Raw genomic sequence first — 19,675 nt, forward strand, 5'->3', positions numbered from 1 at the left:
TGAGTTGAGGAGGGACGTGGTGGAGGGGGCCAGCGTGAGCCCCTGCTCCTGCTGCTGGGAGCCTCAGTCCTCGCTCTGCCTGCTCCAGGGCAGGGATGGGGGGGGCCCTACCAAAGTACCCACATCTTGGGCTCTGGTGGTGCTACATGCGGACTAGGTTGGAAGGAGGAGGTTTAATGGCTTCCCTTCCATCTCCCATGCAGCAGCTTGGAGCATGGAGCCTAGGTAAGAAGGCTTGCCTGGGAGGAGGGCCCCCTGAGCCAGCAAATAAACGTTTAGTAACTGGAAAAAGACCTTGTCCTTGCTGCTGGGGAGCTTGCCAGGTGGTACAGGCAGGACTGGAGGCATGGGTGATGCAAAGGGTAGAATGGGGTGGGGTGGGCAGCCCCTCTGCTCATAGGAGCCTCAGGACTCCACTCCCGTGGAACTGGGCTCCTAAAGAGGTGACCTAACACCCTCACCCAACCGCAGGACCATGTGCCGAGGCAAGGGGTTGGCTGAGTAACCTTCCTGGATCGTTTGGGTCAATTTGGGGGAAATTGCGGCATTCCTGCTCTCGGCCCAGACACCCACAGAGACTACATCAGCCCTGGGCCAGGCCCTGGCCGGATCTGGATGAAAAATGAGACTGGTTGGTCCCTCTCTTCCCTCAGGTATCAGAGCCCCCTCTTTGTTCCCTGGGGGAACCTGGGAGCTGCTGGGTCAAAGCCCAACCAGGAATTTTTCCAGGCTGGTTCCTATATCCAAGGGTGGGGTGGGGGCCTTGGGGAGCACTTAGGGAAGACCAGGGGAGTTGGGGAAAAGGGGGCTTTGAAGGGAGCCAGTGTGGGGTGGGGGGAACTGGGGGAAAGAGGAGAGAGGCTCCCAGTCAGTAGAAGTGGGCAAGGGACACTGGGGGTCTGGAAGTCCTGAGGAGAAACCCTAATTCTGTTCAGAAGATGAGCTGAGAGGCTGGGCTGGGGCTGATAGAAAGAAGCTTTGGCCCCCAGCCTCCTGGGAGCTCTGGGCAGCTGGCCTACAGACGTTCCTTAGTGTTGGTGAGTAGGTTTGAATCATCACTCAGGCCCTGGCCTCCATCCGCCCCCACCAGCCCCCTGGCCTCAGTTCCCTGGCAACATCTGGGGGGGGGGAGCAGGAACAAGGGCTTCTGTCTGCCGGGCTGCCTCTCCCTTTGGGCTCTGCCAGACTCCACAGTGCATACGTGGGCTCCAACAGGTCCTCTTCCCTCTGGGCCACTGACTAACCCAGAACCACACGGCTTCCCATTTTCAGTCTTACAAACCTGGTGCCAAATAATTTCCCCCAAGGAAGCTTCCCTGGACACTTCCCAAAGGACCCCAGTCACCCCAGTCCTTTGGCTGTAGCTCACTCTGATGTCAGCAGGCCAGATAAAGTCTCCAGATGGGCACATTGTCCACACGGATACGTCATGCCTCCTGTGCCCAGCATCGGGCTCTCTGCATGTGGGTCTGTTCGAGTCCCAAACATGCCTCTGTTTGGGAGGTCAGAAATGGGATCTGGGTTAGTCTCCCTCCACCCTCTTCCCAGAGCCCATTCCCTCTTGAGCCAGAGCTGGGGGTGTGCAGGCAGTAGTCACTAGGGGGCGCTCGGCTACCACAGGGAAGCTGGGTGAACTTGGGAAAGCGGCGTCTGCGTGAGAGCGAGGACGCGTGTGTGTGTCAGTGTGAGTGTGTGTTGTGGGGGGGGCGGACTGAGAGTGCTGGAGTGGGGAGAAGGCCAGGGGTCACGCCAGTATTCCAATACATCTGTATGTCCTTCTCCCCACCCGTCCCTGTCCGACTCCCTGCCCTCCCAGAGCACCCCTCCCTCCAATATTCCCAGTAAAGAAGGAATAGCTCCCTAGCCCTGTCCGCACATAACCTCACTTTCCTGTACCCTTCCCCCCAAAACGGCGCGGGCGTGTGTGTGTCTGGGCAAAGCCGGGCTGGGCAATTTTCAGGCTGTGGACCTAGGTGGGGGTCGAGCTTCCCCTTCACTGGCGGGGGTGGGGGGCAGGCTTAGCTACACGTCCCCCGGGAAGGCCTGAGGGGCGTGCGGGGCAGTCCGAGAGGCGCAGACACTGGGCCTGGCCCCGCCCCAGGGCGTGCCAAAGGCGGGGCTTAGCCTATTTTAAGCGGCCGCTAGTGGTAGGGAGCGCAGAGGCTTGGGGCAGCCGTGCTGCAAGGAGGCCGCGGCGCGGGGGGCGAGTGGAACCGGCGGCAGCGGCGCTGGGTCGCGAGGCGCAGCGGCGAGGCGGACGAACCGGCGGGGTCACCGGCCAGGGGTCTCCGCACTGGAATTTGATATTCATTTTTCCAGGGTTTACCCTCCTCTTTTTTTCTTCAGCAATTTAAAAATCCACATTCTTTCCCGTTTTAATTTATTTTTTGCTTCCCATTCCCCGCTAAAATCGGGCCGACCGTTTGGGGAGATCGCTCCTTTACTTCCCCCAATCACTTCGGATTTTGGAAACCTGCAGAGAGAAGAAAGAGGTAGCAAGAGCTCCAGAAGAGAAGTCGAGGAAGAGAGAGAGAGACGGGGTCAGAGAGCGCGCGCGGGCGAAGCGAGCAACGACAGGGACAGGGTCAAAGTGAGTGACCTGCTTTTGGGGGTGACCGCCAGAGCGCGGCGTGAGCCCTCCCCCTCGGGATCCCGCATCGGACCAGCAGCGCTGACGGACAGACAGACAGACACCGCCCCCCGCCCCAACTCCCACCTCCTCCCCGGCGGGCGGCCGAGGGTGGACGCGGCGACGAGCCGCGGGCAAGAGCCGGAGCCCGCGCCTGGAGGCGGGGTGGAGGGGGTCGGGGCTCGCGGCGTTGCAGTGAAACTTTTCGTCCAACTTCTGGGTTGTTCCCGCTCCGGAGGAGCCGTGGTCCGTGCCGGGGCAGCCGAGCCGAGCGGAACCGGGAGAAGTGCTAGCTCGGGCCGGGAGGAGCCGCAGTCGGAGGAGGGGGAAGAGGAAGAGGAAGAGAAGGAAGCGGAGAGGGGGCCGCGGTGGCGACTTGGAGCTCGGAAGCCGGGCTCATGGACGGGTGAGGCGGCTGTGGGCGCAGACAGTGCTCCAGCCGCGCGCGCGCCCCAGGCCCTGGCCCGGGCCTCGGCTTCAGGAGGAAGAGGAGACCGCCTAGGCGCCGAAGAGAGCGGGCCGCCCCGCAGCCCGAGCCGGAGAGGGAGCGCGAGCCGCGCCGGCTCCGGCCGGGCCTCCGAAACCATGAACTTTCTGCTCTCTTGGGTGCATTGGAGCCTTGCCTTGCTGCTCTACCTCCACCATGCCAAGGTAAGCGGCTGTGCCCACCAGGCGTCGCGGGCCGCTGCGAGCGCCTCTCCCGGCTGGGGACGTGCGTGCGAGCGCGCGCGTGGGGGCTCCGTACCCCACGCGGGTCCTTGGGTACTGGGCGCGTGGCTTCCCCCTCGATCCTCGTACATTTGGGGGGAGGGGGGGGCGCTAGGTGGGAGGGCACCGGGATAGAATCTCACCGCCCACGCGGGCCCTGCCCACCCACCAGAGTCACCGCACGTACGATCTGGGCCGACCAGCGGAGGGCGGGAGGCAGAGGAGGAGGCCGAGGGGGCTGGGCTTGCGCTGCCGCGGGCAGCTGAAGTTTGCTCCTGGCCGCTGGTCCCGGACAAACTGGAAGTCCGGGCAGCGGGGGCGGGAGCCGGAGCCCAGTGGACAGGGGGGTGCCCGGACCTTGGACCGAGGGAGGGCAGAGAGCGTGGAGGGGGCAGGGCGCGGGCGAGGGTGAGGGGGCTTGCTGTCATTGGCGCTCGATCTCTTAGGCCCTCGCCACGAGTTTGAGAAAAGTTTCGGGGTGGATTGCCGAGGGGACCCCCGGTCTCCGCCGGGCAACCTGCGCGGAGGCACCCCCGCCCGTTCCCGCTCGCGTCCAGCTCGGTGCCCGCCCTCCCCCGCCCGGCCGGGCGCGCGCGGCGCGGAGCCGATTACATCAGCCCGGGCCTGGCCGGCCGCGTGTTCCCCGAGCCTCGGCGGCCCCGAGCGGGGAGACCCGGGCGGCGAGCGGCGCCCCTCCCCCCACCGGCCCTCCGCGGGAAGGTGACCTCCCGAGGTATCCCTAGCCGGGGGACGCGGAGAGCCACCCCATACGTCTTCTCCACTGTCCCCAGCCCCTAGCCCCTTCCTGTGCTGGGACGGATTTCTTGATGCCCTTTCCCCATTTCCTCCCTGACGTGGAGAGAAACCCCTGCCACCCTTCTATTTTTTACTCCCCTCTGCTGAGAAGACCCATGTAACCCCTCTCCGACCCCAGAGGCCAGGGACAGAATGATCGCTGTCAGAGGTCAGGTTGCAGGGGTCCACCCTGGTGCTTTGTCAGACTACCTGAAGTCCCCACTTGGTGACAGTCCGCTTTGCTCCCCTCCCCCACACTTCCGAACCGTGCTTTAGCTTTTATGGGGGTGGCCTAAGGTAGGAATGAAAAGAGTGTCATTACCCCACTTTACACTTTTTGGGAAAATGGGTTAAAATTTGCTGTAACATGGGCATTGTGGGACCAGCTTCCCCCCGCCCCCCACCCCTTTTGGAAGGAGCTCTTCCAGCCTTGCAAACACACTTTGTCCTGGTGAAATGGGGTGTCCAAGCAGGAGCAGGTGGTTTTTTGGAACTCTAAAACTTGCCCACCCAACTTGCTTCTCAGAACCACCTAAGGGGTCCTTGACACTTTTCCCTTTCACCTTCCATCGGCTACAGAGTCTCCCCTTGGAGAGAGGCAGAGAGAAAGAAATGGGCTGGGGTCCCTGCTGCACCCTGGGTGCCTCAGACCCTGGCACAAAGGCCTTGGCTCCAGGCCTCCTAGTTGGGGGGGAGGGAGAGGGGGAGGAGTGGCGGCCTGGCCACAGTGTGACCTTCAGAGGCCCCCAGAGAAGGGCACCTGGCCCCTCCCTGCCCAGAACAGCCCCTCCCAGTGCCCCCTGGCCTTGGAGGGGGTTAAATTTCTGTCCCCCTTCCTCATGGGGGCCCAGGAGGAGTGGAGGGCACAGGGAGAATGTTGGCAGAAGGAAACCAGGGGGTATCCCGGAGATGGGCCAGGAGCTAAGGTGGGGACCCTGGGGGTCCCTGAGGGAGCTGTTGTGGGAGACTGCCCAGCTGGGATCCTGGAAACTGTTATCTGACCTTGCCCCTGGGGAAAGACTCAGAGATCCAGGGTGCATTGGGGGTCTGTGGGAAGGAGACAGTTTGTCAGTGGGGTCTGCAGTTCCATAGGCTGGTGTACGGCTCTGCTGCTTGGGATACGTCCCCAAAGAAGGGCAGGTGGGGTGGGCAGCTGGTGAGAACCGGAGGCCCTCTGGAAGGGTGGGGATAAGCCTTTGCCTTCTCAGAGCTGTCAGGTCCACATGGTTGGGCATGTTGACCTTCACAGCTTCTGGGGAGGGGAGGAATGATCTGGTGGGGGTAGGGAGGGATGGCTAGGGCTAGGGGAGGCCTCAAGGCTGGGTAGTGCAGGGGGCCCCCTAGGGGCTGGGCAGTGCTAAGGCATAAATACTTTGCTGGTTGCATTGGAGGAAAAGTGCCGAGCTAGGTGAGAGGGACTCTGGACCCCAACCTCCCTCAGTCTGAGAGGGAGAAGAAACCAGGGAACAAGGTGGGAGTGTGAGGCTCCGGGCTTTGGAGGTACATTCTGACTGCCGGAGGTCTGTGTGCTGGGACAAACGGGGCTCTGCCCTCCCCCAGGGTTTCCTCCCTGGTTTTCCCTTCTAGGCAACCTGTGGCTTTGCTGAATATACCTGAGGAGGTTTGCTGAAAACTCCGGAGAGCAGAGGAGTTTGGATGGGGGAGGGTGGTTGGCGCCCTTCGTTCCTCTGCACCCTCCTCCTTCCCCAGCACCAGCTCACCCTGGTATTTGTCATGTCAGCAGGAGAAGGTCACCATGTTGTTTTTCTCGCCCCCAGTCCTTCCTTCCTGCTCCAATCCAAATTTGTCCTCCTGTTTGACCTTACTACTTACTCCTGGCTTTAGACCAGGGAGTCAGGGGGGCTGAGAATATTCACTGAACTCAGCAGTGGGCCAGTGAGGGGCGGGGAGGGAAATGTGGGGAAGGGGTGGGGACCCAGGCAGCACAGCATTCTGGTATTTTCCTCCTGTGTTTCCAGTTCTCTGCCCTCCCCCATGCCCCCCATAGCGGGTCATTCTTTCTCTTCTGTCCGAACTGGAACTCACAGGGGACAGTGGGCATGCTCTCTGCTCTGGGGAGCCGGGCAGGTGCCTTGTTCTTCTCAGAAGCCTCAGAGAAGCTAGAGGCTGCCGGTCAGGCGTGTGGCTGGGCCTCTCCATCCCTGCTCATGCCCGTGCCTTGCTCTTTGTTTTGTCCTCAGTGGTCCCAGGCTGCACCCATGGCAGAAGGAGAGCACAAACCCCACGAAGGTGAGTCCCTCTGGCCCTTGGAGGGGTATCTCTCTCCCCAGGGGAGGGGTGGGAGGCCCGATCCCTTTCTTTCAAGTCTGTGGCCATGGGATGGGGGAAGGGGTGTAGAAATGGGGATCAAGAAGGGAAGAGGGGAGCACCGTGAGAGTCACCCTTCATTTAGGAGGACTCTCTTTCCTACTCAGGTCTCTGTTAGAAATAGAACTTGCTGTCTTTTCCTTCTGGTCTTTCCAGTAAAATTTTATTTGGAGAGGGAGCAGTGAGCACAGGCCAGAAAGACAGTGTTCAAAGATCCCAGGTGTCGCAGGAGGTGTCCCTTGTCCCACCTGTCCTGAGGGGAGGATGGATAGACTATGTCATGTCTCATCCAGCCCAGCCTTGTCATACCTGTGGGGTCTGCGTGGAGGGGGCTGTGCCCCTGGCTGTCCAGCAGATTGGCTGTTCGTGAGCTGGAGGTCCAGAGGGCCCAACTTCCTGAGAACCCCCTGCCCCCACAGCCTGTATTCCTTTGGGGGTGGAGAGAAGGCCCTGCCGTCTCCCTCTGCCCTCTGGGTGGGATAGGTTTGGGTGCTGTGAACTTCCCTCCTGGGCCAGCAGAGGGCTGGCTATAGCTCCCAGGTGCCCCGCCCCCTGCCCAACTAAGAGTCAGCCTGCCTTTTGTTCCTGTGGTTTGGAGTAGGGATCCTCCCATTTCTCTAGGGAAGCCCTGGCTCTCCCCCCTCACTGAATGTGGCCTCTGCTCCAGCCTGGGGAGAGAAGTGCCTGATGCCACTCCCCCAACTCCCCACCTCTGAGGTGGGAAGGCCCCCCAGGTCTTCCTCCCGGCCAGTTCTCCAGCCCCAAACCCACTGTGGCCCAGGGTGGTGGCCAGGGGTGGTGTTGGCACTCCCTGGGCAGGGGTGATGCCCAGCTAGTTCCATCTCCCTCTTCACTCAGGAGCTCTTTCCTTGGCCCAGGGCCTGGCTTCCCAGCCACTCCATCCACAGCCTGTGGCCCCCAGAGGCTCCTGGCTGCCAGTGGGCACCCACCCCCCATCAGCCTCCCGGTGGTCTCTGTGTTCTGGGAGAGGCAAGACAAATGGTCTTTGTTTCCTGGGGACAAGATTGTCTTCAAGAAGTAAGGAAAAGCGAGAAAGCTTGTTGTGGGAGTTGATGCATGTCCGTGGCCTGGGCAGAAGTTGGCCGGCTTTCTTTGGGGGTGGTGGCTGGGGTCTGAAGGGGATGGGTGAAGTTGCTCCCTCGACCTCTCTCCTGTGGCCCTTGAGGATTCCAGGGAGCTTTTCCAAGGAATCCCCAGTCTTTGACTTTTTACCCTCAGCTACCAGCTGCCACAATCTAGAGCAGACCTTCCTGCTTTCTTCCTGTCCTGGTTGGGGCCACAAAACCTGGGCCATCTCTGTTCCAAACCATGATGAAGTGTCAGGTCAAGATTTCTTTCTTCCTTTTTTTTTTTTTTTTTTAAGATTTTATTAATTTATTTGACAGAGATCACAAGTAGGCAGAGAAGCAGACGGGGGTGAGGTGGGGGAGAAGCTGGCTCCCTGCCCAGCAGAGAGCCCAGTGCGGGGGCTCCATCCCAGGACCCTGGGATCATGACCTGAGCTGAAGGCAGAGGCTTAACCCACTGAGCCACCCAGGCACGCCTAGCTCAGGATTTCTTGATTAGTCATCTTCTTTGATATGGACTTGGCTTAGTAAAGGGCTTCTTCAGATCCCTGATCTCATCTGTACTCTTTCTGGTGGTGCTTGACCTTAACCCTTTTGGGGTTGGAGGAGAATTCTGTGTCTGTTGTCTGCAGAGGGGTAGTAGATCTCAGACAGGGCCAGGGACTGGCTGGGAGCCCCTTCCTCCTCCCTTGCTATTTGCACACCTGAGGCCCTCCCCTCCCTGCCCCTCAGCTTCCCCAGTTCTCAACCTCCCTATTATATAGATAACACCCAGGTTCATCTTCCTTTACCCTCTGAAGGGATGAGGAGGCTCAGCCACAGTCCCTGGGGAAAGGCAGGCCAGGGGGTTGTGCTTCAGATGACTTGGAGGTAAGGTTCCAAGCCTTGTGTTATCTGGGCTGAGAAAGAGCACCTATTCTCAGGGCTGGAAATGGGATACAAAACCCCACATTTTCAGTCTCAGTTTCAGTGTCTTTAAGGATCTGCCCAGCCTACTTACGCAGATGTGCAGTCTGAGGGCCAGAGAGGGGAGGGACTGGCCCAAGGTCACACACCAAGTCATGGCCAGAGCCGGGACTTCTTCACAGCCTGGATGCCACTTCTTCCTCCCGTGTCGGGTAGCGGGGGGAGCATTTCAGGGAAAGGATTACTTTGTGGTAGTAGGGTGTGTGTGTGTGTGTGTGTGTGATGGAGAGTGACAGGCTGAGCCACAACTGGGAGCCATCATTCCAGGTCCTGAGTATATCTGTTCTCCAGGACCCCGCCCCTGTGGCCTAGAATTACCCCTTCACGCTCCAGTGCACCGCAGGCTCCATGGCCAGCCTGGGAAGCTGTCTTTACCCTGTTCTCGCTCCAGATCAGCTTCTAGAAGTGCTCTGCGGCTGCAACGGCAGCAGCACCGTTTTTTCCATGATGCAAGCAGTTTGCCCTCTGGGGCGGGCGGGGTTATCGGGGAGGCTGCGCCTGCAGAGTGCCCACCGGCTGCCACCTGCTGATTCCAGGCAGGCCTGACCCCTGTGCTGATGCTCACTGCCTCCCCAGCCGGTGTCTGGGGAGGGGTCTGGCAGGTGGTAAAGTGCTCCCTCCACCATGCTTCTGCATAATTTGTCCTGGGAGGGCTTTGATCAGAGCTGTTCGGAAGTGTGGGCCTGGGGCAAGTTCCTCAGCCCCTCAGAACCTCCAGGTCCCCCTTTGTAAAATGGGGTTTCTACTGGAACCTCATACTATTGGCCATGAAAACTAGGGATGACAGCACACAATGCCCACCTTATGATAAGTCCTCGTTCAGCGGTTGTTGGTATGGTGGTTCGTGTGGCAGAAGTTCTAGGGAAATGGGGAGTAGGTTTGCCAAGCTGGCTCTTCCTCCTTTCATGGAAAACTTAGATCACCCCTCCCCCCCAACCCCGACAAGTATACTCGTCCTCAGACTGTGCCCTGGCGTCAAGGTTGACTCACGAGTTGGCTTGGTGGTCATGGCGAGGCAGTGGGTCAGATATGGCAGACCATCTTCCTCAGAACCCTACAGCCTCGTGTGATCACTTTGGAATCATCAGTGCCCATGGTGGAAAGCTTAGGGAAGGATGTCAAGCACACAAGTGGAGGGACTTCAGCTAGAGTTTGGGAAGGGCTGGTACCCCAGTAGGGGTACAGGAACTCCATGGTGTTGCCCTCTGAAGCTCAGGGGAGATAGGGGCCGGCCATCTCCTGTGTGACCAGCGGGGCTCACATGTCACCCCATCCATGCAGTGGTGAAGTTCATGGATGTCTACCAGCGCAGCTACTGCCGTCCCATTGAGACCCTGGTGGACATCTTCCAGGAGTACCCCGACGAGATCGAGTACATCTTCAAGCCATCCTGCGTGCCCCTGATGCGGTGTGGGGGCTGTTGTAATGATGAGGGTCTGGAGTGCGTGCCCACTGAGGAGTTCAACATCACTATGCAGGTGGGCATCTGTGGGGAGTGGGGGTGGGGGTGGGACAGGGGGCAGGAGGCAGCAGGGGTTAGACTTTGGAACAGGTGCTCCCTGGCCTTTTCCTGGGCAGCTCTTGAGAGGAGAGCCAGAGTTGCCTTGCTCAGCTCCTGTCCCTAAGTCAGTTACGGCAAGGTGTGGGGAGTCTTGCCCCTTTGCGTTAAAAGATGCCTGCATTTTCTGGTTTGGGGTTCCCCACAAGTCCCTGCTGCCTCCTCCTCCCCCCTGACCTTTGCCCCGGGCTTAGGAGGGGCTCATACCTGTGACAGGTACCCCTCTCCTCTTCTCTTGGAGGAAGAGGGCACCTCCTCCTTGGGGGCTCTGTTTGGGGTGCTGGATGAGCCTGGTGCATGGAGAGTGTTCAAAGGACATCGTTTGCTGCTGCCCAGTGACACATCTCAGGCCGGACAGGGTGGGGGGAGCTCTGAGACCCCAGGGAAGGTAGCTCTTGGGTAGCAACTAAGGGTCAGGGTGAGGCCTAGAGGGGCTAACAGGAGGGGAGGGGCGGGGACTGGCAAGAACTCAGGACTCACATTCCCAGCCTGGCCAACCCGTGCAGCCACGCCTGCCCCCAGGAAGAGCGGGGGCTCCTTGAGGTCAGCAGGGTCCGGGGAGTCAGGGGAGTGGGGGTGGGCCTGAGGCTCTTTCTGGTAGAGCCCCAGGTCCCTCCTCCCTCTGCCCCCACCCCTGCTCTGTAGAACCCCTTGGTGCTAAGTGGCAAGAGCCACGGGGTGTCCCATCTGGGTATGGCTGGCTGGGTCACTGACCTCTGTGATCTGCTTCCTTTCCCTCTAGATTATGCGGATCAAACCTCATCAAGGCCAGCACATAGGGGAGATGAGTTTCCTACAGCACAGCAAATGTGAATGCAGGTGAGGACAGAGGCACGGATTTGCTCGTTCAGCAGACAGTGGGAGGGCTAAGCATGTTACACTTGTTAGCCGTTTCTCCATTGCAACTGTGGAACCTTGGGCATTTTAATTTTACTCCACGGTGCCTCAGTCTCTACAACTGTCAAATGGGTACAACCATAGGATGATGTCTCTCATAATGTTGTTGGAAGGTTTGAGTTATTTTATGTAAAGGGATTAAAACTGCATTGATGTGTCATAAATAATATGTTACTACCTTTGTCAGCTTCACCGTCTGAATCCTTCTCTGTTTTGTTCTTTTCTTTTTCTCTGCCCACTGCAGACCAAAGAAAGATAGAGCAAGGCAAGAAAAGTAAGTGGCCATGACTTTAGCTCCTCTCCCTCTCCTTGGCCGGTTATCTTGGTTGGGGCTCTTGGCTTCCTCTCTCAGGGGATCTGATGGCTTCACCGGGTCAGGGAGTTGGCCTCACAAAGACTTGTGGTGGCAGGAGGGGGTTGGAGCAAACTCGAGGATTATAGCTCTAGGATTAGGGGCAAAACCCCAGTCTGGAGCCTGGAGCTTCCTGTAGGAGAGACCACACATTCCAGGTCTCCGGGTCCTTCCTGGCTGGGACTTGCAGTTTTGGTGTGCTGGGGGGCCATGTGGACTCGGCTTCCCCGGCCTGTTCTAGTCTCCCATCGCGCACAGCGGGGAGAGGGAGCAGGTAGCAAAGAGGCCAGTTTCTGTGTGTCAGAGGGGACGGCCTCTCACAATGGTTGCTCTGGTGGTGTGATTGGACTTGGGGGCCGGCTGAGATGTTTTCTGGGTGATGCCCTGTAGGAGGAGGGTGGGTCAGAGCCACTCAGCCCTCCCTGGCCAGAGAGAAATGAGTTGACAGTTGGTCATTTTCTGAGGCTTCTAGTTGTTCTGTGTGGAGGGCTGGGTCAGGATGGAGCAGGGGGGCATAGTCTGGGGGCAGTGGGCCTTTGAGACCTGGTGAGCAAAGGACTAGCCTGCAGGGAAAGAGAATGAGAGAGAGCAACTGTGCCCTTTCCTCCCCTCCCTTATCATCCCGTCTGCCCCTAAAACTCTGGGGCCTCAACCCCTTCCCTCTTCCCTGAGTCCCCAACTTCCAGGATTGCTGTTGCTCCCAGAGCAGTGATTTCGGAGACTAGGCTCAGAGAAGGAGAGAGAGAGAGAGAGAATGAGTGTGTATTTGTGTGTATAGATCTCCTGCCTTCCCAGTGCTTTCTTCTAGGGGAGCTGTTCTGCCCCTCTCCTCAGTCCCTTCCCCCTCATTTCTTCCCCCATGGCAGACACTCTGGGCACTCTCTGGCCTGGCAGGTGTGGAGAGTGCTGGTTCCCTTGAGGGGAACAGGCTTCAGCCTGCCCCCCCTTGCCCATTTCCCAAATGTCTGCTTTGCCCACAGGGAGAGTGGGGGGCTCGCCTGGGCTCGGAAGAGAGTCTGGTGAGATGGTGTAGCAGGCTTTGACAGGCTGGGGAGAGGACTTCCTGCCAAGTAACGCCCAGGCCCCTCCTCCCGTGCCTCCCTAACTCCCATCCCACCCTACCGCCTGCCTGGGGCTCTGAGGACACCCATCCCTGCCTCTCGGCCCAGGTTATAGCTGGGCAGGCTGGCGCCTTTCACGTGCCGCCCCTGGGTCTGTGCCAGCTCCCAGGGTAGCTGCTCTCCCACACCAGGATCTGCGGAGGCAGGGCTCCCTGAGGGACCCCTTTACTAGTGCACTTGGAAATGAAGGCAGAGGGTACCTGGAGCACAGCCTGGGCCCTGACTCCTACCCCCATCAAGTCAGGTCTCTCCAAACTCTGGCGTACCTTTTATAGCCCCCTGCCCGACCTTCAGGGTCAAACCTGCTCAGGGTTGTTGGCCCCAGAGCCTGCTGACAGGTCCTTGCCTGGGACCAGGAGCTGCCATGAGTATGCAGGCCTTTGGGTCCTGTGTCCTCCACCCAGCCTCTGCTCTCAAACCAGAGCATTGCTGGAGGCTGGACTGGCCTCCCCAGGGAGGCCAAAGGGAGAAGAAGGAGCCGTTGCATGCCTGCTGCCCCAGCCTGCGTGTGCGTGTGTGTGTGTGTGCGCGCGTGTGTGCAGGCCCTTTCCTGGAGCCCACTGGCCTCCGATGCCTTGTTCCAGGGAGTGCGTCCCGAACCCTGCCCTCCTTGTTGCTTCTTTTCCTTTCCCCTTCCCCCTTGCTCTCTCTTTGTCTGTCTCTGTTTTTTTATTTTCCAGAAAATCAATTCGAGGAAAGGGAAAGGGGCAAAAAAGAAAGCGCAAGAAATCCCGGTATAAACCTTGGAGCGTGTACGTGGTGCCTCCGCTGTCTCATTGCCTGGAGCCTCCCCGGCCCCCAGTCAGACTCCTGCCGGCGGGACCCCTAACCCTGCCCCCCCGGCCCCCCCAGCTCTCCTCCGCCTCTCCCCGCAGTGGCTCTCTCTCACTCTCACTCCACTAATTGGCACCAGTGGCTAGACTCGGTGGTGGCGTGGCTGGTCCAGGGTTGGGATGGGTGGGCAGGCGGGCAGAGTGGGCCCAGAGGATTCGGGGGGGGGGGATCTCTGGCTTGGCTGGGCACCGCCTTTCCCTCACCCACTGGGCACTGGTGGCGGGCCCATTTGGCACGGGTGCCAGGCACGGGTGCCTTCTCACTCAACTGGTTTCCACTGCTCTGGGCTTGCACACTTGTCTGGAAGCTGAGGGTGGTGGGGTGGGCAGACGCGGCGTGAGGAAGGGGCGCGAAGGACACGAGGCAGCCTGTTGTCAGCTGAAGGAGAGGCCGGGTGGGGTCAGGCACTGCACGGCAGCCCATCCTCGTGGACCTGGGGCTTCCGGAGGGGAGCCCTGTAACGCGGCCAACCCACGGCACCCACGGGAACCTCCCTGTAGGTTTGGAGGCTCTTCCTCTGGGTTGGAGGCTGTGGTGGGCCCTTCGGCCACTGGTGGCCTGGCTGTGGATGCTGCCTCTAGGCTTGGCCTGCCATGGTGCCCTCCTTCAGCCTGCCTTTGGTGGAGGGGCCCCGGGCCCGAGCCCTGGCACAGGGAAGGTGGCCCGGATTGCTGTCCCCAGCAGGTGAAGAGTCAAGGTGTGCTCTTTCTGGGGTGGTAGCTGTTGGGGCCTTGTGGCCCAAGACTTGTATTTGTCCCCAGGGGATAGCACCCCCCTTACGGGGGCCCTCTCCTTGCACTCTCTGCCCATCTGTGCCTGCCTCTTCCTGCAGGCAGGCTTCCTAGCCAGTGCTGCCTCTTTTCGCTGCTCTCTCCGTCTTCCGCTGCAGCCCTTGGATCCTTCCAGGGCATGGAAGGGCAGGGGGACCAGTGAGCTGGGGGGGGGGGTGGTGCAGCTGCGGACTGTTAGGGGGTGTTGCATGGTTTTTTGTTTTTTTTTTTTCTCTCTCTCTGCTGACGCTCTAGCTTAGATGTCTTTCCTTTTGCCTTTTTGCAGTCCCTGTGGGCCTTGCTCAGAGCGGAGAAAACATTTGTTTGTACAAGATCCGCAGACGTGTAAATGTTCCTGCAAAAACACAGACTCGCGTTGCAAGGCGAGGCAGCTTGAGTTAAACGAACGTACTTGCAGGTTGGTTCCCAGAGGGCGAGGGAGTCAGAGAGGGGCTTCACACAGAGATGGGGAGAGAGAGAGAGAGAGAGAGAGAGATGGTGCGCACACGCACCCAAGAGGGGCCAGCTGCTTGCTCGGCTTCTAGCTGCCTGCCTGGTGACTGACTGCTGCCTTCTGTGCTCGAGAGGCCCCTGCGGGGGGTGGCAGGCGCTGGCCTGGCCTGGTGGGGCCTGTTCAGACGTTGCCCTGGTTGCCTGAGGGGGTAGCCTGGTGTGGCTTCATGTGACGGTGTGGACGCAGGCTAAGAGTCGTGTCCTGTGGTCCCGCGGTGTCCTGTGGTGGCTGTTGGTCCTGATGTGGTTACTACTACCTTGCTACTAATACGGAGGGCCCTTCTTGGTCTGAGGGGGTGCTGCCATCTACAAATCGCAGAGGCTCTTGGGGGCCTTGCCACCACTCTCTGAAGTCTGTACTGCTCTCATCCCCTCAGTGTCTCTCATGGGGCAGGGGGCGAGGCCCTCTGAAACTGGGATCCTAGGAGAGTTAACCTGTAATACGTTCTTGTCACGATGACAACCCCAAATAGCCCACATTAGTTCCAGATGCCTCCAGGATGGGCGGGTCGGGAGCGCCCCACGGGAGGGCCTGGCTTTTGTTCGCCGGGGTGACCTTCCAGGCATCTGTAGCTCTGTCCTTGGACCACAGTGGGGACCTAGAAAGTGTCCAGCATGTAAGCAAATGCATGGCTGCGTTCAGGGGGTAAGGTCAGGAGCACAGAGCCGTGACAGGTTGGCTGGCAATCTTTCGAAGACTTTGGTGGTGTTTATACCAGTCTGGCTGTTGCTCCAAGGCTGGGAGGGCCAGCCTGAGTGTCACTCAGAGGGGCTTCTATGGGGATGCCCGCGCAGGGTTGGGGTCCACCCAGCCATTCCAGATGCTCCATTAACAAAGTCTTTGAAATGTGACTGCCTTCCCCACCCCCCGTGTTCCTGTGGCTGTGGATGTTCATAGGGTACCAGGGATGAGGCCCTGGGTCTTTGGTGCAGCCTTCTGTCTGTCTCAGGGGTACATGAAGGCAGGAAGTAAAAGTGAGTGCTAGCCTTGGGGCTCTGCCTAACTCTAGGGCCCAGTGAGGGGTCTCCACATGCCCTAGGGGCTTTGGGGAAAGTGAGGGCTTTATCATTTTAGGGTTTCTGTGGGGATTATTCTGCAGAGAGACTGTCTGGGATGGGGTGTGGGAAGTGACCTGGGGCTAATGGAAGTGATGCTAACCTCCAGTGACCTCCCCCATATGTGGGAGTTTCAGGACCCCAAGTCGGGGCTTAGGATGCCATTACCGGGCTCTGAGAAGGGCAGGGACTGCTCCAAACTCTCAGAGTGGAGAAGGGCAAAGGCAATCAGTGGCAGGGGTAGGGGCCTGACACGAAAGCTCTCGGCATCCCCTCTGGGTGGGCAGGAGCAGTGCAGGAAATGATCACGTCTTCCCCAGTGTCAGTCACACAGCTGCCTGGTACCTGGTGCCCGCTGTGGCCAGCGTGCCGAAGAAATGAGGCCCAGAGGGAGGGCATGGTAAAGGGAGATGTGTCCCTCAGCGCCTCGCCGGCGTCCCCTCCCTTTCAGCTGGCCCTAGCCTCCATCATGGTGCTTTCCCCACTGTCTCCCACCAGCCAGCCCCACAGAGGAGGCAGAGTCGAAGCACATGTCTCTGTGGGCACTCTTCGCTGACTAACTCAGCCTAACTCTGGTCACCATCAGCTTTTAAATGTCAAGGAGGGACTTTTGAGTGTGGATTCATTTGTCGCCTCTGATGACATGTCCCTGTGTCCTTGTCCTGTCTCAACTAGACTGTAAGCTCTAGAGGGCAGAGGGGTGCCCTGGACACAGGCGCTGGCTTTCCCCTCACGCTGGGCTCCTCGAGGCAGCACCGTGCTTTGGCCAGGGACTCGGAGCTCCTGGGATGGGGAGGCTGCCTGCCTCACCACTGCGTCCCCACGGCCGGCCCTGACCCCAGCCTCTGTCTCCCATCTCCCGCAGATGTGACAAGCCCAGGCGGTGAGCCGGGCTGGAAGAAGGAGCCTCCCTCAGGGTTTCGGGAACCAGACCTCTCACCGGGAAAGCCTGATTCAGAACGCTACAGAAACCACGCCGCCACCACCACACCAACCATCGCCGCCACCAGAACAATCCTTAATCCAGAAACCTGACATGAAGGAAGAGGAGACTCTGCGCAGAGCACTTTGGGTCCGGAGGGCGCGACTCCGGCAGAAGCATTCCCGGGCAGGTGACCAAGCACGGTCCCTCTTGGAATTGGATCGCCATTTTATGTTCTTGCTGCTAAATCACCGAGCCCGGAAGATTAGAGAGTTTTATTTCTGGGATTCCTGTAGACACACCCACCCACATACATACATTTATATATATATATAATATATATATATTATATATATATAAAAATAAATATATATATTTTATATATATAAAATATATATATTCTCTTTTTTTTAAATTAACATTGCTAATGTTATTGGTGTCTTCACTGGATGTATTTGACTGCTGTGGACTTGAGTTGGGAGGAGAATGCCTCTACCCAGATCCCAACAGGGAAGAGGATGGGAGGGGAGACTCTGGCATGATCTTGCAGTCCTACTCTTAGGAAGGCCAGGGTCCCCTTCCCTGCCCGGGAACGTGCATGGCCAGGGCACGGGGGCAAATTTGGCCTGCTTTTGGGAACACCGACAAACCCAGCCCTGGCCCCAAGCCTCTACCCCGAGTCAAATGGGCAGACAGCAGGTACAGGGATGAGGACACTGGTTCTGACCAGGAGTTTGGGGAGCCTCCGGACACTACTGTACTTTGGGGATCCTCTCCGCATGCTGCACAGGCATCTTGCCCCCAGGGGCACTGCCTGGAAGATTCAGGAGACTGGGCAACCTTCACCGGCTCTTCGCTTGCTCCCTAGAGGCCCAGGGCACTGCCCGCAGAAGTCTTGGCGAAAAGAAGAGAGACATTGGTGGGGGAAGGGTCTCCTGGCGGCAGCTTGTCCTCCAAAGGAGGGGACTCCTGCCTTGGCCTTCTCCTAGTTCCCCTTCCCTGGTGCAGCCCTGGAGGGCCTGATGTCCTCAGACCATTGAAACCACTAGTTCTGTCCCCCCAGGAGACCTGGCTGTGTGTGTGTGAGTGGTTCACCCCTCCCCTGTCCCCAGACCCCACCCTTCCCGCGGCACAGAGAGACAGGGCAGGATCCACGTGCCCACCACGGAGGCAGAGAAAGTGTTTTATATACGGTACTTATTTAATATTCCTTTTTAATTAGAAATTAAAACAGTTAATTTAATTAAAGAGTAGGGTTTTTTTCAGTATTCTTGGTTAATATTTAATTTCAACTATTTATGAGATGTATTCTCTCTCTTGCTCTCTCTTGCGCTTATTTGTACTGGTCTTTGTGTTTTAAAATTCATGTTTCCAATCTCTAGCTCCCCGATCGGTGACAGTCACTAGCTTGTCCTGAACAGATATTTAATTTTGCTAACACTCAGCTCTGCCCTCCCCTTTCCCTTGGCTCCCCACCACACATTCCTTTGAAATAAGGTTTCAGTATACATCTACATACTATATATATATTTGGCAACTTGCGTTTGTGTGTGTGTGTGTGTATATATATATATATATGTTTATGTATATATGTGATTCTGATAAAATAGACATTGCTATTCTGTTTTTTATATGTAAAAACAAAACAAGAAAAAATAGAGAATTCTACATACTAAATCTCTCTCCTTTTTTAATTTTAATATTTGTTATCATTTATTTATTGGTGCTACTGTTTATCCGTAATAATTGTGGGGGAAAAAGATATTAACATCACATCTTTGTCTCTAGTACAGTTTTTCGAGATATTCCGTAGTACATATTTATTTTTAAACAACAACAAAGAAATACAGATATATCTTAAAAAAAGCATTTTGTATTAAAGAATTTAATTCTGATCTCAAAGCTCCTCCTGGTTTCTCCTTCTCCATTGGGTCCTTGTTCCAGACTCCCTCCTGCCCCCTTTCCCTCTTCCCTTGGGGAAAATGGCATTTGTCTTAGGTCTGGGAAAGGGGTCCCAGGGGTGCAGGTGATGGGGTGGCCCACCTTCTTGAGCTGGGGGTTATAGCACTTACATTCTGGCTGAGCAGGTGCCGTCCCGTCCACTTTCTGCCATGACGTGCGGGGAGGGGGCTCTGCAATGGGGGAGGGAGAAACAGCACCCTAGAGAGGAGCCAGGGCCTGCAGTGAGCAGTGCTGCCTTCAGGAACTGCGTGATCCAGGCCTAGTCCCTGGGTGGAGGAAGAGACTGGCCATGTGTCTGAGCTTGTTGCCTGAGGCACAGGAGAGGGCCAAGGTTGGCTATGGGGCCTTGGCTGCAACAGGCTGGGAGTGGCAAGGGGTGCTCACAGGCACCCTGTGACCCTAGGGTGTAATTAAATTTTACAGAGTGGGTCCTGGAGTTCCTTGAGCCCTTGGAAGATAGACCTGCAGCTCTGGTGGCCCCTGAGAGGACTCCCTGCCCCGCCTCGTTGTGGAGGGCCTACTCTCCTGTGGTCCTGGCGAGGGTAGACACTGTCTAGGTCTTTGGCATTTATAAGCAAAGCTTCCAAATCTACCTCCTCTTGCCTCTCTTTCATTCCCTCAAACTATGTTTATGGGGCTATGCTAGGGTAGAGGACTCCTCAAGGGTCTGGTGAGGGTGGGTGGCTGAGGAGTCACAGAAACTACAAATCCATGACTAGAAAGATACATAACATGTGAGGGGGCTACCTGTCCAGCTTGGGGGTATTGGGAGTGGCAGAGTCTGGGGGTCCTCTCCTGACATTACCTCTCTGTAGCCCCTCGAAGAACAGGTAGGAGAAGATAGAACAGGGAGGGGAGGGGAGGAACGGTTGAAGCAGATATCCCAGGCAGAAGGCACGGTATGAGCAAAGGTGTGAGTGGGGACTCTGGTGGGCAGGGGTGAGGTGTGGAGGCAGGGGAGAGACAGGGCTGGATCGCAGTGAGCTTGCAATGCCACGCCAGGAGCCTCTGGCCTGTCAGGGATGAGCAGCAATTGAGGGGTTTTCGAAGGAGTACCCCAGCATTGTGGCAGGCAGGAGGCACGGAGGCCAAAAGGAGACTGTGGTCTCCCTCCAGGGGGAGGTGCTGAGGGGGTGGTGGCAACTTCTGCCTCCCCTGGCTACACCATGAGGAAGA

At 58.0% G+C, this 19,675-nt stretch overlaps 1 protein-coding gene across 1 annotated transcript; it reads left to right on the forward strand.

Annotated features, from left to right (window-relative positions):
• The first annotated feature begins 214 nt into the window (after positions 1-214).
• On the forward strand, positions 215-16,861 carry VEGFA (vascular endothelial growth factor A). The gene is made up of 9 exons (XM_044240702.1): positions 215-225; positions 2,152-3,280; positions 6,334-6,382; positions 9,796-9,992; positions 10,815-10,891; positions 11,214-11,243; positions 13,123-13,194; positions 14,333-14,464; positions 16,481-16,861. Exons 1-9 carry the CDS (start codon positions 215-217, stop codon positions 16,500-16,502), a joined length of 1,719 nt encoding a protein of 572 aa, XP_044096637.1. The 3' UTR covers positions 16,503-16,861.
• The last annotated feature ends 2,814 nt before the right edge of the window (positions 16,862-19,675 follow it).

This window comes from Neovison vison, chromosome 1 (assembly GCF_020171115.1).
Source record: "Neovison vison isolate M4711 chromosome 1, ASM_NN_V1, whole genome shotgun sequence".
NCBI classification, from domain to species: Eukaryota; Metazoa; Chordata; class Mammalia; order Carnivora; family Mustelidae; genus Neogale; species Neogale vison.

Bases quoted from the DNA above. Each gene is read 5' to 3' on its own strand.
- VEGFA (XM_044240702.1), top strand. The intron at 10,892-11,213 runs GTGAGGACAGAG...TGCCCACTGCAG, and splicing joins CACAGCAAATGTGAATGCAG to ACCAAAGAAAGATAGAGCAA. The intron at 13,195-14,332 runs GTACGTGGTGCC...GCCTTTTTGCAG, and splicing joins CGGTATAAACCTTGGAGCGT to TCCCTGTGGGCCTTGCTCAG.